The sequence below is a fragment of the Mauremys mutica genome, chromosome 6, assembly GCF_020497125.1.
Source record: "Mauremys mutica isolate MM-2020 ecotype Southern chromosome 6, ASM2049712v1, whole genome shotgun sequence".
Lineage (NCBI taxonomy): Eukaryota > Metazoa > Chordata > Testudines > Geoemydidae > Mauremys > Mauremys mutica.
Window position 1 is genome coordinate 43,545,191 of NC_059077.1, and position 18,452 is coordinate 43,563,642.

Here is an 18,452-nt window from a genome sequence, read left to right on the forward strand (position 1 = left end):
CTGGATCTTAAGATATAAAATATTTATTCTGTGATATTTTAAATTATTTGTGCAGCAGTTTGATGCCTTGCTTGTACTAGAGGTAATCTAAACAATAATTCATACATTTATTTATAAGTGAAGTTGCTAGAATATCTGACATGTTTAGTTGTATGAATGAAAAGGAAAATAGCTGTAGTTCCACAGAATACAAAAGGTACTATAGTCTTAATGCATCTTTGAGAGGGTATATATTGTGGTGTAGGCCAAAACTTTCAAACTGGGGTGTCTAAAGTTAGGGACCTCAATCCCTATCTAGGTAACTTAATAGGTGCCTGAATTATATCTCTTAAATGGTGCTGAGCACCTGCGTCTCCTATGGACTGAAATGCAAATTTTAGTTGTTCCACACTTCTGAAAATCAGGCTACTTTTAAGTTTCATAAATTGGAATTTGGGTCCCTAACTTTAGGCACTCAGGTTTGAAAATATTGGCCGTAGAACTATCGTAGTCCACTTTTGTCAAACATGCAAATATATAGCATGCAACATGCTATACAGAACTGTGTGATGGGACATTTTAAACTTATTTACAAAGATATCGTACTATTCATAATGTCATTATGATTATTAAGTGAGACATAGTTTGTGTAGTTTAAGTATGAACACTGGACTTAAAGTACGATATTAATTTTACTATTCTGAAACAATCCAATATGTTTCAGAGAACTATTTATAATAAAGAACAAAAACATTAACTATGCATTGTTATAAGAAAAATGTAATCTAAAGAGGCTTTCCCCCCTGTTAATTCTGGATTGTCGCATTTACTACATGAACCCTTTTAATTTACTATGACTTATATTTTATGTCATATATACTGACTGTTAAAGAAATCATATCTGAAGTTTTTCAGAATTGTATTGTCTAATCTGTAAATAGCTTCAATTGTGGGTTGTCTTGTCACCAAAAAAAAAAAAAAAGATAGGATGTGATTTCCACCCCCCCCCCCACACTACTCCTGAATACTTTTTATTTTTTCGTCACATGGGTGCATGTGCAGTAGTGAAGGATCTATCATAATTGCCATTATTTCCTCTTTGAAGTGGATGAAACATGCAGAGACAAGAAGTGCAGGGAGGAAGGGGGAGCATTATCAGGGCAATAATTTTGTTCGCAATTAATTCTGCTGACGTTTTTGGTTAGAGGTCTCCAAAGCACAGTATTTAGTTTTGACTACTTTTGTGTGCCATAACCAAATATTCTTTGTTTTTGAGAAAATGCTGATAAATTAGGGTATGCTCCGCCCTTTAAAAATGGGGTTAAGAGGGGAAAAAAATAGGATAGGTTACATACGTAAATAGAAATGGCTTAATGATACTTTAGCACAGTCCACTAAGAGAAATGTTTGAAATCAAAAGTTTTCAGTGGTGTGAATGCAAACATCAGTAGTGTGCGTGAGAGGCGGAAAGTGAAATTGTTAGTCTAACTTTGGTAATCAAGGTGAGTGGAATGCAGAAGGTAAATATCAGTCATGAAAAATTATCGCCATTTCAGTTTTAATATTGTAATTTAAGGAGTTACCAACAGTGGTAATGGTTAAAATACTTTGGCCACATTTTTCAAAGCTGAGTGCGTATAGTTCCACTTTTAAATCTATGTTTAGTACTTAAACAGAACTAGGTACCTACATGTAGATTTAGGAGCTAATATCATGAGTATCTAGGCTTGAAAAATGTTGCTTACTATATTTATCTTGCTGGTATCCTTTTCTTAAGCTGGGCCCTAAAGTATGGTCCTGTCTTTTTGGTTGTAAGGAGTGGTGGTTGAATGGTGGTTATTTTCAAATTGCAAACTGTATGTATGCAGTACAGTAAATTCTTTTGGTATTTTGGCATAGTACTCTGTAATTGTATGAACATTTTTAATATGTAAATATCCTTTCATCAGCCATACACGTGGGCATGCTTATCTTCTTACAACAGTTCATGAGATGGGGTAAATAAGGCGCAAAGTACTTGCCAGCCCAATAGCTGTAACTTATAAAATACTTTCATCACACTGAGTAGTCTGTTCAAAAATGTGTAAATTCTGAAAAACGTGAGTCCAGTCTTTCTTCTACCTTTTATAATAAGGCAGTAATGTTTATCATAGTTTAAACCAGTGTTTTGATATTGGTGACATTGGAACTTGCTTACAAGTTTATAAGTGTATGTGGTGTTTTTAAACTTATTTTTATTTCCTCTAGAGGAGCTTTACCTACAACAGGGCCAGCAAACCCTGCTTCTGATATGTTTAGCTTGCACCTTAGTGAGCTTCCAGGGGTTTTTCAGTTGTGCTTATGTGATTGGAGAAACAAACCTTTTTATTTGCTTGTATGGCTATAGTTTGTAAAGTCGCTGATTGTAGAGTTGGTTTATGAATATAAATGTTAGTTGATTGTCACTTATATTTTCATATATAACAAGCTTAAGTTTAGCTTTTTTAGCTAATACAAACAAATTCTAAAGTGTTCGTTTTAGCGGTGCAGTTGAGTTTAATTGTAACAATAATGCTTAGACATTTCATTTTAATAAGTTTAAATATTTTACATCAAACAACCTATAAATAAGAATTTGGGTACAGTAATTCAAAAATCAACTGTCTCACAGTTAATTACACAGTTAATAACAGAAAAATTAACTTTTTTTTAGGAAACTTAACAAACAAAAGAATATTATTACCTTGACCTAAAGCATTCCATCCTGATCATAAAGTTATCCAGTCCTTTATAAAATTGTACTTTTTGATGCTGATACCAGGTCCAGGACTGGTGCTTAGAAAGGCTTACTGCTACTCCAAAGTATTTGTGACCCTATCAGGCTATTCAGTTTATCTTCTTTCATCTTTTCCCCTAACATGATTTTTAGCCGTGACTATTTTGACAAAGTAATACAGGTGAAGTTTATAATGGAAGTTTTGGTTGGTACATTAATGTTGGTTAAAGGTGTGGGTTTTTATGATATTTCTATACCAGCAAAAGGCCTAATACATGTTGTTCAGATCTCTAGTATCCATACAAATCCTTCTTGTTTGGTCATCATAATAGAATCATATAGTAAACCTGAGCAGTTGGTGTCTGAATTTGCTCAATAATAGCCAGCTTTGATCAGCCAGCTGGCCAGCCAGATAAGTCCAGCTTTTACTTTATTTACTAGTGCTAATGGGAGTTTGTGGTACATAGTTTTTGGCAGCACACTGGGTTATTTTATGTCGAGAACATATTGCAAACTAGAAGGAATTCTATTAAACTGGAATCTTTAGTGCTATAGTTGTTAGACTCGAATTTACTTGAGGTGATCTTAATGATTTGCTGGAAAAGGGGGATTATATCAAAGAGCACCTAGTTTCCAAATCTGGGTCCAGTGTTAAGGCTAAAAAGTGGGTGTGTTGTCTCCCTTTGAAAAAACAGATTTTAAGAAAATTTCCCATATGCTGGTGCTAGTTATCAGGGTTAAATTATGGGTCCACTACTTACCATGATACATACTAGTTCTGGGATTCTGAGTTTGCAAAAGGCCCTTTGGAGCAAACATTTTAAGAACCTTGATACTATTGAGATGCTGTGTTTGGGAAGTTGACTTTGTAATATTATTTTGTGATCAGATTTGATGTATGGAATTACATCTACTCACTTCTGTACTGTGGTGTGAAATATAACTATGATCTAGAAAAGAGATTCTTGCACTGAAGAATTGGCTGGTCACATGGGCTTGCTCCTCCTGCTAATTTGCACCTACCAAATTGCATTAAAAGAAGATAAAAATATGATACTTTCTTAATTTAGTTTTCCATATAAAGCATTGCTGTAATTACCACAGGGAAGGGAGGTCGTATGCAAGACATCTCTGTATTAATATATGGTTCATGCTATCAGAGTCTGAACTCCTATGCTAAATAGAGGAGGGTGATTACACTGTCTTTTAAAGTATTATCTTCATTAAAATTCTCGTTTTATGCAGGAATGGGGTCCCTAGCCTCTGTTTGCCAGAAGCTGGGAATGAGTGACGGGATGGATCACTTGATTACCTGTTCTGTTCATTCCCTCTGAGGCACCTGGCACTGGTTACTGTCGGAAGACAGGATACTAGGCTAGATGGGCCTTTGGTCTGACCCATTCTTATGTAATTACAGTTCTTTGAGTAATTGAACATGTCCATCCCATTTCAGGTGTGGGCATGCCCAGTGCACCAGAGTAAGAGACTTTTTTTCCCCTTACAGGTACCTGTTGGGTGGCACATGTCCTCAGCTGCCTCATGCTGCTGTGCAGTGATATAAAGGGCGGCCCCCAATTCTCCTCAGTTCCCTCTGACTGCCCATGATCGGTAGTCAGTGTGTGTTTGCTTGCTTTGCAAGTGTTCTGTCTTTCCTAAGAATAATTCTTTATATATACTTAGCGTACTTCTCAGTTGTTAATCAGACCTTTAGTTATTTTATTTAGTTTTTCTTAGATTGTCAGTTTGTGCTTGTTCTGGGTGCTGACTGTCAGTATTGAGGCATGCTCAGCCTCCAGGCTTTAAGCCTTGCATCGGCTGCAAGTCTATGCCAATAAGTAACCCTCATTCCAAATGCTGCATGAGGGTCACATCTAGGACCACTGTGAAATCTGTGGACATTTCAAGTCCTGGATCAAAAAGGATAGGAAGGTGAGGCTTTGTCTTCTTCTCATGAGCCACCTTGTGTCCACCGTCTGAACTGTCCCACTCAGGGTGGGCACCAAGTACTTCTACGCCAGTTAGTGAACGTCTGAACATTGCAGCATTTCCCCTTTCCTGGTAGTGAGGAAGAAGCAACAGACAGCATGCCTCAAAGGCGCCAACCTCTTCCAAAAGATTGAGGTACCCAGTACTGGAGAGCAGGCAAGATTGAGGTACCCAGCAAGCAAACTGGAGAGCAGGGCAGAGTAACCTCTGGAAAGAGGTGCTCCCTGGTACTGACTTTGTCTCATTCAGGGTTTTTGACTCTAGCACCAGTACCTTTGTCATTGAGGCCTACACCTGCTGTGGTTCTGACCCCTTGAATGCGGCAGCAGCAAGAGAACCTTTTGGTACTGATGATGCCAGAGGCATATGCTGCTGTGCAAGACCTGTTAAGTCTCTTGGTACCAGATTCTCCAGCAGCATAGGAGACAAGTTGTCCAGTACTGATTGAACCTAAGACTTTATTGACATACCAACAAGTAAGGTCAAGCCCTCAGCTCCGTGGCAGACTTCAGATTCTCCACTGCATCCTCACCTGGTGCCTTCCAGAGGCAAAACCAGTATACTGTCCCTGGTACTGACCTTTCTGGAGACACACCATCGAATTGCAACACCTTATGGTACAGTGCATCTCTGGTCAGATGACTCTGATTTTTCCTCAGAGGCAGTGGTTTTCAACCTACGGCCCAATCGGTGCACAGCTGTGGCCCATGTGACATCCTCAAGGGCAGGTAGTATTGGATGTGGCCCACAGTGGTAAATAGGTTGAGAACCACTGCTTTAAGGTATGTTCCTATACCCCTCGCTCCAGGGATAAAGGCATCACTCCTTTTCCTCCAGAGGATCCTACTCCTGGTACCCAGCGGTGGTCCTATGGTGATCTGGGGACCCGGATCCTTGGGCTGGTAGAGGCCTCCTTACGCAATCTTTTATAAGGACAAAGTTTACTGTGTCCACATCTGAAATTTGTGACTAAAGTAGTGTCGGAATTCCACCTTAGTCAAGAAATATACTTACTGATTTTCTTTCCTAAGCCCCATTCTCAAAAGGATGGAGAGACTCCATGCCTTGGATGTCAAAAGGGCATTAGCTTTTTACTTGGACAGAACCAGATTGTTGAGATCAGAGGTCCCCAAACTGTGGGGCATGCCCCTCAGGGACATGCCAAGGAATGTTTGGAGGGGGGTAGTGCTGGGGTCTGGGCCAGCCCCCACAGGGGTGCGCAGTGAGCGCCACCCAGCTCTGGTCCTGGCTGCCGACCTCATGCCTGGGGCCCCAGTTACCATCCCCCTTACCCCTCGCTGCGTCTCCCCCTCCTGGAACCACAGCCCAGCTCTGTGTGGGGGGGGGGGGGGGGATAGGACAGACAGGTGTGGGGGGGCAGAAGGGAAAAAGTTTGGGGACCACTGGTTTAGATAGTCATACCAACTGTTCGTAGCAGTTGCAAACAGAATGAAGGGCCTTACAGTCTCAACACAAAGGAGCTTGTCATGGATTTCTTCCTGCATATGTATGTGTTATGACATTGCCAATGTAACCCCACCAAGCAGGATGGTAGCACACCTGGCAAGATCTCAAGCAACTTTTGCACCTTATTTTAGCTCAAGTGCCAATATCAGACAGTTGTAGGGCTGCAGCTTGGTCATTGGTGAATACATTTACAACTCTTTATGCCATCAGCATTCCAGAGATGATGTCAAGTTCGGACAAGAAGTCCTTCGGTTCTTGTGCAGGTAGATTCTGAAACCCACCTCTGGTTTGAACTGGTTGAGAGTCACCTGAAGGGGAATGGACATGTGCAATCACTCGAAGAAAAAACTGTTACTAACTATGCTGTAACTGGTCTTGGAGATGTGTTGCACATGTCCATTCTATGACCATCCTCCTTCCCCTCTGTATAGGAGTCTCTCAGGTAAGAAGGAACTGAGGGAAGTCAGGTTCCACCCTTTTGTACCGTCCCGTAGCAATATGAGTCAGCAGAGAGTGTATGTGCCACCCCAACAGATACTGCTAAGGGAAAAACTTCCAACTCTGGTGCACGCACCTGAAGTGGAATGGCCATGCAATGCATCACAAAGAACAACAATTATAGAACAGGTTAGTAATCACTTTTTAAAAATTGTTTCTTGGACTGTTCTGAAAAAGTGTTATCTTTGAGATGCAAACATAGCGTATTATACACTTTTTGCCTTGTGTAACACATCTCTGCTCAAAACCCACGTGACTTGAAATCTGAGCAGTTGTCTTTAGTGACTTGGAATCCATCATTGCAGACCACAAGTGTTTCTCCTCTATCAATAAAGCACGTGGCAGCTAGGAATTTACTACTTCATTTTGTTTGTCTAGTATTTGAAAGAGTAGCAGAATGTCTTTTTAAGTGAATATTGGTTTAAGTAATCCATGCCATTTAATATAAAGCCAGAATTAAAGTAGATATACTTTCTATTATCCACTTGGGTTTAGATCCTTAGTTAAAAGGTCAAGAATTTAACTTCTATAAAACTAGACAGCAGCCTCTTGAAGGGTTGCTGTATTTTTATTTTTGATGGGTATGATGTCATTTTCCAATTATACAGCTTAATCTCACTTTATTAGTGTATGAATAAAATCATTTGATTTGTTTTCAGGTTGGTAAAAGAGAAAGTTATGTACGAAAAAGAAGCAAAACAGCAAGAAGAAAAAATTGAAAGAATGAAAGCTGCAGCAAGTGATGATTATGGGATTAAAAAGCAGGTATGTTGTCCTAAAAAATTAAAAAAATATATATTTAAAACATTATAACTTATAAAGAAAATTTGAAAGTGACTCAATAAAAGAATCTCACACAGCTTTTTCCAAACTCAGGTGATATGAACAGTATACTAAAAGTTACCTTAAATATAAAAGGGCAGTATACAAATGTACACGGTTCTTTGCATTTTTAAATATGTTGTTCTTTCCAGAACTGTTGACTCATAAGGAGCTCAATCCTGCAAGGTACTGAGTGTTCCTGTGAAATAAGCATCCTCATCTTTGAGTTATGGGTGCTCCGTACCTTGCAGGAATGCTCAGGGTTGAGCCTGAGGAGGGTTTTCTTGCCTTCTGCTTTCTGAATAGTTTAGGTAAACTACCGGTAAGGCCATGTCTGTTAGTGATCTTACGGCAGCACAGCTGTACCAATGCAGCTGTGCCACTGTCAGATTGCTTGTGTAGCCTCTCTATGCTGACAGAAGAGAGCTCTCCTGTTAATATAATAAAACCACCAAACCAAGCAGCAGTAGCTGTATTGGCAGGAGAAATTATCCTGCCAACGTAGCGCTGTGCACATGAGCACTTATGCCAGTGAAACTAAGTTGCTCGGGGGGAGGGGGGGAAGGGATGTTTTTCATACCCCATAGCGATTTAAGTGGTAGTGTAGACATGGCCAAAATATTTGAGCACAGTTTTCAATTTACAGTGTGTAGGGGGTGATTATAAACAGATGAAAGCTTTTAACTCTGAGTGCAGACAAACTTCAGACAAAAAGTGAAATAGCCGGGTGCACAGCAATGGACGCACCAATGTACCTGTTGCTATAGAGTTATAGGAGAGACTCAGATAAGCTGTATATAGGCACACTATATTTTTGTGATATCCTACCTAATAGTGATGTTTCTGAATTTTGTGTGTTGGAGAGAATGGTTTGTGTTCACAGCTATGGAATAAAGTTACCAGCAAAGGGGAGGAAAGTGGTATGTACTCCCCCCCCCCCTTTTTTTTTTTTAATCCTATGAATTAAGGCCTGCAGATTTGTTTTGTTTTAAAATGCAGATTTTTTTTTCTGCTTGCTTTTACTTTAGAAATAACAGGAATACAGAGTTTGGTTTTGTGGGCACCTCTGAGATATTCAATGTGGACTGAGCTTTCTCAACTTCTAACTGAATGTGTTGAATTTTTAACAGTTTTTTCTCCCAAGCATTTCTTAGGTATTTGCTTTTCAATAGATGTTTCTCTCTCTCTCTCTCTCACACACACTCACACAAAACTTTAAACAGTGAATTAAAATCTCTTTCAGTCTTAATCAGGCTTCACTTGCATTGTCTCTGGTGTTATAAACCTATCAGTTCTCCAGTTATCTTTAATCTTCCTGGACAAATGGAAGAATAAATGAGACCTTGAGTGTCTAATGTAACAAAAAACAAGCAGAAAAAAATATTTAAAAAACAACAAAAAAAAATCCCTTCTCGCTGCCTTTATTCATCATAAAAGGCACAAGTCCAACTGTGTGTGTGTGTTTTTTTTTCTCCTTTCCAGGTTATTTTAAAAGAAATATTTAGAATTTGGAAGATATTGCAGCCATTTACTCATACCACCTTAAGAAGTATGATCTCACTGCCTCTGATCACTGATAGGGGTTTTTAGGATCTACTGAAATAGAAATAAGAATAGTTTCTTTAAAGATTCATTGACACTAATTGGAACCAGTAAATGCAATCCTGATGCTCAGTGTCCCAATTCATCAGATTATTTGAGAGCGTCAGGGAATTTTCTCACCTACTCTTCGGAAATTGTCATAATTGACAATAATAGCCTTTGAAGCTCTTGCAGTAAAGAAAATGTAAAGCAGTACTTTGAGGATGTCTTCTGAGGAGCCAGTGACAACAGTTTTTAAATGAATGGCCTCCGTCACTCTGTGGATATGTCTGCACGGCTTCTGGGAGTGAGTCTTGCAGCCCAGGTCGACAGACTTGTGCTTGAGGAACTTGGGCTAGCATGCTAAAAATAACTGTGGAGACATTGCTTTGATATTTGAGATTAAGCTCTGAAGCCCACTCAGAGTTTCAGAGCCTGAGCTCCAGCCCAAGCCATAAAATCCATGTTGCTGTTTCTAGCACACTAGTATGAGCCCAAATAACAGGTCTTTTGATCCAAGCTGCAAGATGTGCACCCAGAAGCTGTGTAGATATACCTTTTAAGGGTCTCAGTACACTATGAAAACGGCTGCAATTTGGTTCCTCAGATGACATCTTCACACAGCTGCTTTAGTGTTCTTTTTTGGTATATACTCATAGCTCTGACAATTTCCAGAGTGCAAGGAATTTTTAAGTTCTGAAAGACTAGGATACTGAGCAGAGTGAATATGCTTGCTTGTCCTACTAGTCCCTTAATTTCAAGATACTTCTAGTAGTGAAAAACCTGTTCCAGAATATATGTGGGATGGGATTTACATATTTAAAAGACTTCAAGAAAATTCTATTTAGTTATATAGTTATTAAGAACTGGAATTAACTATTTATAATAAACAGTTGGAGAATTTAGCTCTATCTTTAATATTTATACATAAGCATACAGGCAAGTCTTGGCAAAGCAGATTTTGCAGCTCCTGGCATGGTTTCTGCCATCACAATGAGGCTCGTGTCTTGGTTACACTGTTCTGGCCTCCCTCTAGAGGTGCAACAAACAGTCCAGGATCTCCCATTTGAAGTGCCATCGCTCTTCTCAGGAAAAAAAACTGATGAGATTCTGTACAGTCTCAAAGTCTCTAGAGCAGGGGCCGGCAACCTTGCAGAAGTGGTGTGCCGAGTCTTCATTTAATCACTCTAATTTAAGGTTTTGCTTGCCAGTAAGGCATTTTAATGTTTTTAGACGGTCTCTTTCATAACTAAACTATTGTTGTATGTAAAGTAAATAAGGTTTTTTAAATGTTTTTAAGAAGCTTCATTTAAAATTAAATTAAAATACAGAGGCCCCCTGGACTGGTGGCCAGGACCCAGGCAGTGTGAGTGCCACTGAAAATCAGCTCACGTGCTGCCTTTGGCACACGTGCCATAGGTTGCCTACTTCTGCTTTAGAGTATCCTTGAAACCCCTGGTCATTCACACCCCTGCAGTGAAATAAAAGGCATTCCATCATCACCAGTCACAGCATTCTCAGGGATTTGCCTATCAAGCCCAGGACCTGCCAAGGAGAACTAACAGAGGATACAAAGTTGCCTACCAACATCTTCTACTTCTGGAGCAGCCTGTTCTTCAAGGCAGGTGGCATCCTCCAAGAGCTCACTTTGAGCTAGTCAAGAGCAGACTGCCAGCTCTAAGAGGGCCATCCTTTTCTTCCCCAATTTTTGCAAACCACCTGTCTCACTTCTGTCATACTGGGGCCCACATCACAACAGATGGGTGGGTCCTAAGCATGGTGGAAGTCTGATATACATTCCAATTTATTCCTCTCCCTATCTCTCTTCCCTGTTACTCTTCAGAGATCTTTCTCATGAGGCAGTGTTACTGCCAGAGATGCAATTGCTTCTCCTTGTAGGAGCTATAGAGGAGGTCCCTCTTTTGTTCAGGGGAAAGGGGTTTTATTCCTGATGCTACTTAATCCTAAAAGCAAAAGGGTGTCTCAGGACTATTTTAGATCTAAGTTCCTAAAAAATTGACATTTCAGATGATCACTTTAGTCTCCATAATCCCTTCTGTGGAGCCAGAGGACTGGTATGTTGCTCTTAACTTACAGCATGCTTACTTCATGTGGCAATTCATCAGAGCCACAGAAAATTTGAGATTCACGGTCAGCCGTCTCCATTATCAGTGCACATTGCTCTCCTTGGATCTCTAAGCTGCCCTGCATGTATTTACAAAGTGTATGGCAGGGGTAGCGGCATTCCTTCAGAAGTCAGAGGTCCATGTCTTCCCTTACCTGGATGACTCGCTGATAAGAAGTCAGTCCAGCACACAGATGTTGTCCTGCATAAACAAAATCTCAGCCACCTTCTTTGCTGTCTGCCTGCTGCTCAACACAGATGAGTCAGTCCTGTTTCCAGTTCAGAAAATAGAATTTTTTGGAATGATCCTGGACTCAAAAATGGCTAGGACCTTACTACTGTAATACAAAACCTCATGTAATACAAAACCTCATTCTGGACTTTAAGGGTGATCTTCTCACCACTGTGAGAAACTGTTTAAGGCAGCTGGGGCACATGGCAGCATGTTTTTTTGTAGTACAAAACACCAAGCTGAGTTTCAGACTCCTTCAAATGTGTTGGCTGATGTGTATTCACTAAGAAGGCACCACATAGACAGGTAAGTGCATGTACCAAATTGGATCTTATCCTCCCTAGATTGGTGGACAGACATGTCCAATGTCTGCAAGGGAGTTCCCTTCACCCCACTTCAACAATATCTTACCTTAGTCTTGGATGCCTCAGACCCGGGTGGGAGGGCTCACTTGGGACCCCGGCAGATGCAAGTTTTCTGGTCTACTCAAGATCTCAGCTCAAAACTCCCTGATGTTTATGTATTGACTATCTGATCAGCTTGCATGGCATTCCTGCCTTACATCAGGGGAAGGGGCTTGTTAGTGCTGACTGACAATACAGCGGCCATGTTTTATGTAAATAAATGGGAAGGGATGCAGTCCTCACTACTCTGCTGAGAAGCAATCCTATTTTGGGACTTCTACGTCATCAACTCTACTTCTGAAAGCAGTCCATGTCCTAAGGGCTCAGAATACACTGACAGATTGCCTGAGCAGATAGCTTGTTCATCACCAGGAGTGGTCCCTTCACCCAGACATAGCAAGATCCATTTTCCAGCTCTGAGGGTCTCCCCAAGTGGATCTTTTAGCGACAAAAGACAACAGAAAATGTCACCAGTTTTGTTCTTGGATGCTTTTCTACTGCCGTGGTCAGGGTCTGCTGTATGCTTTTTTTCCTCCCAACCCTTTTCTGACCAGAGTTCTGTGCAAGATCAAGCAGGACAAGGCCATTTTATACTGATCACCCCTGCATGGCCCCATCAACACTTTGTTTCTTTGTTTCCCCCCCCCCCAACTCAACGGACCTCTGTCAATCCCCACTCCTGCTTTACACATACTTGGTTTCACAGAATCACACCTGCCTCCTTCACCTGACACCCTAGAGCAGGGGTCAGCAACCTTTCAGAAGTGGGGTGCTGTCTTCATTTATTCATTCTAATTTAAGGTTTCACATGCCAGTAATACATTTTAATGTTTTAGAAGGTCTCTTTCTATAAGTCTATAATATATAACTAAACTATTGTTGTACATAAAGTAAATAAGGTTTTTAAAATGTTTAAGACGCTTCATTTAAAATTTAAATTAAAATGAAGAGCCCCCCCGGACCAGTGGCCAGGACCCGGGCAGTGTGAGTGCCACTGAAAAGCCGCTCGTGTGCTGCCTTTGGCACGCGTGCCATAGGTTGCCGACGCCTGCCCTAGAGGCTTCAAGGTTAACTTTGGTGGAGGAGTCCTGCTCTAGAGAAGTTCAGGATATATGTTGCTGAGTAGCAGGAAACCATCAACTAGAACTGCTTACCTGGCTAAATGGAAGAGGTTTTCCTTCTGGGCCCATTCTTGCTTTTATTCAGTATTTGCTGAACTATCTTCTGTCCCTGAAACATCAAGGATTGGCAATTAGCTTGATCGGAGTATACCTTATGGCTATATTTCACTCTCCTGTGGATAACTCCTCTCTTTTCCAACCCAATGGCTGTAAGATTTTTTTAAAATGGTTTAGACAGACTGTTTTTTTTCTGCAGGTACAGAACCCTATTCCGCCATAGAGCCTGAATCTAGGGTTAACAAAGCTGCTTGGTTTCTTCTCCTCTCTCTCTCTCTCTCTCCCCTCCTATGCTAGGATTTATAATAAGTCTTCTGCACTCCAGTCTAGCCACCGATGCAGACCAATAGGTAAGACCCTGTGTATTCTATAGGTCTGTGGCCATGTGGTCCAGAAACTAAGTTCACTTTTTTTTTTAAAGAAATCTAGTCCTTATGGTTGCAGAAACAAATGTGAACTGAGAGTGTAAACCTACATAGTAATACCTATTTGAATCTATGTACAGCGTGAATTAGCTCTGAGGTATGATGTTCTTGGGTTCCTCTCCATGGGGTAATAACTCTGAAACCTAAAGGTGTGTTGTTAATAGTTTTTAAAATATTTATTTGCTGATCATTTTAGCAGAAATATCCAACTACTTGTCCCACAATCCCAACTGCCTCCCCAGATTCCAAAGCCCTCCATTTTAATTTATCTGAAGTTACTACAGAATTTCCGCAGGAACACCACAGGATCTAAGGGCCTTGTCTCAGAATTTATATTCAACTTGCTACAGATGCATCCATGAGCAGGTTTTCTCCATATGCAAATAAGGCAATATAGGCAATCAGGGCTAGTCTGCATAGGGAGTTATTCTGGAAAAGCTATTCCTGGTTAACTCCATGTGTGGATACTCTTTTTTTTTTTTTTTTTTTTCCCCTGGAATAAAAATGTCTTATTCTAGATTAGTTTAATTCACTTTGGAAATTAATCCACTAGTACAGCCTCAATTATTCCAGATTAACTTTCATGAGGAGACAAGCCCTTTGAGAAGCTGGTGTTCATGTCCTTTATCCAACAAGTTCTGCTCCTCATAATCTCATACTTGAGTCCTCTCTCATGGTTTCGCTAGGATTAGGCAGAATCCTTTTGTTTTCACTAGTCACCACTAAAAGTGGAACAGATTCACTAATCAAGATACAGATTCCTGAAAATTAAAATGTGGAAGACCAGCATTAACTATACTTTTAGTTACTGAAGCTGTTTTTTTGTGGAATAGGACTTCAAACACTAAAGATACTAGTCTGAACATTTCAATGTTTGTTTAATGTTAAGTAATATTACTTGGGGAATACTCATCTGTTTTTAATCGCTCAAGTAGTAGTTTTTAATCTAATTTTTTTCTGTTTTTTAAAATTTCATGTTGGATTGAATACACGAAGTTTCAGACTCTCCTCATAAAACAGACACAAATAAGATTAGATGGAACTTTTAGTTTCATTCCAGTCTGATTACTTTCAAAATCCCTTGGGTTTTCTCCTAAGAATAGATGACCTCTGTTTAATAATCTGAATTCTGTAGTTCTAGTTGTCTAGATAAAAAGCCAGTAAAGTTGCTAGTAAAGGGTTTGACACACTTGTTTGTGCATTTGGAGAGTTTAACTAATGAGCATAAATCAGTCTCCTCTAAAGGCTAGCTTCTTGTATTTGTATCTGTGTTCTCTAGAATAGTACTCCTGACATGCAGGTGATATTAAACATGCTCCTTTCAGCTTTGTGGGTTTTTTTTCTAATGTCCTTTTTGAAAAAAGCTTATCGATGAGAAATTATTGTAATCCTTGGTACGGCTTTCTTTTTTCTTCTGTTTTTTAAAGAGTTTCATTTTCACTGGGTCAAAGATATAAATACCTTTTCGTATTCTAGACTATGCTCTCTATGCTGAGGATTTAAAATAATTGCGTAGTTGGAATACGTTAACATGGAAACTCCCATTTAGTAAGAAGATTCTACAATTGACATTAACAATTGCTGGAGGGAAATTCTCTTGTAGTTGGGCTCACCATTCCTCTGCTCTACAGAAAGAGGCTGTATCAGACCTTTCAGGCATGGAGTAGTGACTTGACTCTCTATGGGAAACCTGCCAGTTCTTTTCTGTCTCCAGTTTTGGCGCAGACATTTATTTTTCCTGACTTTCTGCCTTCTGCAAAACTGAAGGAAATCTCCATAATTAATCCTAATGCCTTTTCTTTAATCAGATTGCTAACTTTTTTAACCAAATCATATGTTGGGCTGAGTGAAGGCTCTTGCCCCATATTGTGCAAGTTTCCCTCTGCCTGAAAACCTAAGGATGACAGATAATTCTACAAAAAAAAGAGCTGAGGAGGAGAGTGTGCAGCCAGTAATGTCAAGGCTGAGCCAACCTTGTTGGTTGACCAATGCTTGTTTTGTCAGAACTGAACTGGCACCACTTTCCAAATGGGTTCCCTTTTATGTATATTTTTTCTGCCAGTTGTCTGCCCATGTGACAGTGTTTACATCCAAAGCAATTCATATTCCTTTCAAGTAAAATTTTGAGAGCTGTTGTGTAGAAAATGCTGCTTGTTAATTGATAGTTGTCTATGGGCAGTGATTGCATTATCCAGTCATCCTTACGAAAGTTATCAAAATAAAGGGCAAGAATTGTGTTTAAGACAAATGTCTTAATTTTAAAATTAAGGGGAGGATTGAATTAGCCAGTGACTGGATTAAGGGAAGGCACTAGTAATGAATTTTGCTTCTCCCCCCTCAAGATTAGTATCTACACTCTTAAATCTCTGCACTAGCTCTGTCTCCCCAGCTGGCAAAGAAGAAAACCTACAGTCTCAGATTATCATAAAACTCCTAGGCAGCAAACCATTTTCCAGAAAGGACAAAATAACCTTTTGCTTCTGCCTCCTGAAATGATCTGCCATGTACCAATCGATTGGTCCTCAGGTAGAGCAACTGCAGGGGTTGAAAAAGTTGGAAATACTGAAGCAGTTAGGTGAAGAGGAAGTCAAGTAGGTGTCTATCATCTTTCTTCCTCCCTCAGGCTCTCCACTCCTTTTCTACACAATGCTTGATATAAGTGGTTGAAACCTATCAGTTCCACTCTCTGAAATAATAAGCTGACGTGAAAGAGAACTGATTTTCTGCGCTGAGAAAAGAATGTATCCCAACACTTTCCAGAAATTTTTCTTCACACCTCTCCAAGAGTAAAGAGAGTCAAGTAGTGTTCTGTGCAATTTATTCCTCAATTAAAGGGGGAATTACCAGCGATTTAGTGTAATTCAAGCCTTTTCCAGGCAGCTATTTTGTTTTTAAAAAACAAACAAATTTTCATTTTAATAAACTGGAAACCTATTTTACAGATTTGAGTTAGTAGATTTATAGGTTGATATTAAGGAAAAGGTGATCTTCATCAAGCTCAGTTACAGTAAAACATATTTGCTTTTGTCTCCACCTCCTTTGATTCATTGCCTCCTCTAATCTGGCTGAAGAAAACCACTCTTTCAAAGGTACCTTTTATTTTCAATTTTGTAACAGGCAAAGAGCAAGTGGTCAGGGGGTCCTTCTTTAGTAGTTTGTTTGTTTTTTGTTTTAAATCATATAGCTAATTTCTTAGCTTAAAACTGCCAAGGATCGACTCTCACACCTAAGTAATTCTGATACTATTTTTGAGAAGGTGTAGTCTGGTGATTCTTTTATCTTCTCACTATCCCAGAGTAAGTGATCTAAGGCTCAGTCTCTTTTTCAGAGGTGAACTACACTATGAAATAAGGACACCTTCCTGATTAACAAATCTCTGATTTCTTGGCCCCATCTTCTTTTCCCTGTGCACCTTATCCTTGTGTGCAGTGTTGTTGTAGGCACATTGGTTCCCAGGATATTAAATACACAAGGTGGGTGGGGTAATATCTTTTATTGGACTGACTTCTGTTGGTGAGAGAGAGAAGCTTTTGAGCTTACATACAGCTAGTCTTCAAGACCTGAAGGACCTCTGTGTAAGCTCAAAAGCTTGTCTCCCACTAACATAAATTGGTTCAGTAAAATATGTTACCACACCGACCTTGTCAGGGGCACGGTGTGTTTGAAATCTTAAATCCATAGTAGGTGAAAAATGGCAGGATGATCATTTTTAACCTTTCTCATAATGATAAATTCTTCTTCGAGGAGTGTCCCTTTGGGTGCTCAACTTTAGGTGAATCTGCGACAGACCATCCCTGCCACCCTCAGAGGAAATCAATCCTCAAAAAAGGTAAGGAAAAAAGCAGGCAACAAATTCCCATTCCAGGGAACTAGCCAAAAAGAAGCAATCCCTGATTCATTCAACACACTTGGTACCGACTGCGGCGTGGTTGAGCACTTACAAGTCGACAGGATCTTACGGTACTGCTGATACTGTGAAAGCCAAAGACCTTAAGCAGGCTGGCTTTGAGAGGAGTGACAGAGAGAAGCCCTCCTCCTCCTCCTTAGTACCCATGGAGCCTCTTAAACATCTGGCACCAAGAAGCTCAACATCACTACAGTCTATGGTGCCATCTGCTGGTCCCGAAGTGCATAGCACAGCGACATCGGCTACGACAGCAGTACTGTCTACAACACCATCCTCTGTATCGAGGCTTGCAGCACCACATCAGTTTCTTCATCGCAAGGACTTGCTAGTCTATGCAACAGACTCCCCTTCATATTGAATCTCCCCTTCTTCATATTGATGTTACTCCATGCTCAGTACCATGCCAATCTAGATCACCACTGAGATCAGCCCCTCTTTTTTCCAGCGATGAGGATGAAGAGGAAGGGGACCACTCCTCACCCATTTGCACGACCACCAGACCAGGTCCACCGGAGCAATCTGGGTATCAGCCAAGTGACATCCAGGGGATGGTATGGACATCCATGGATGCCACCATCAATGCCATTCCCACCGCAATGGCCTTATTAGAATCCATGGCCTCCATACAGCCACCAGTACTCTAGGCCTTCTGGCACCTACAGGTGCTCCTTATCAGCCTCAGTAGGTACAGCCTCCAGAGGAAACTTTTGAAGAACAGAAGGAAGCTTTGGAACAAGAAATCACCCGTCCAATCAATCTCTCTTCATCCTCTCCAGACAAAGCAGTCATGCCTCCACCACTTTGACTTTAAACAGTTCCAGGAGCTTTTAAAAGAATTGCTGACTCATTCAAAATACCCTTGGAAGAAGTTGCAGAGTCTCAACTTAAACTGTTGGATATTTTACAGACCTAAATATCAAAGATTATGCTCCCTATAAATGAGGCACTTGTGGACCCAGCCAAGATAATCTGGCAGACCCCTGCAACAATACCACCCATTTGTAAAAGAGCAGTCAAAAAGAATTACATCCCTTCTAAGGCTATGGATTTTTTGTTCTCACATCCCCCACCAAATTCCTTGGTGGTAAAGGCC

General features: G+C 40.3%; 1 protein-coding gene across 1 annotated transcript in view; it reads left to right on the plus strand.

The window, feature by feature from the left end:
- The window catches only part of TBCA (tubulin folding cofactor A), a 53,735-nt gene that overhangs the window by 26,926 nt on the left and 8,357 nt on the right, over positions 1–18,452 (plus strand). The window contains exon 2 of the mRNA XM_045021851.1: positions 7,345–7,450. Within this exon, the coding sequence (XP_044877786.1) occupies positions 7,345–7,450 (106 nt within the window). The remainder of the gene's footprint in view (positions 1–7,344; positions 7,451–18,452) is intronic.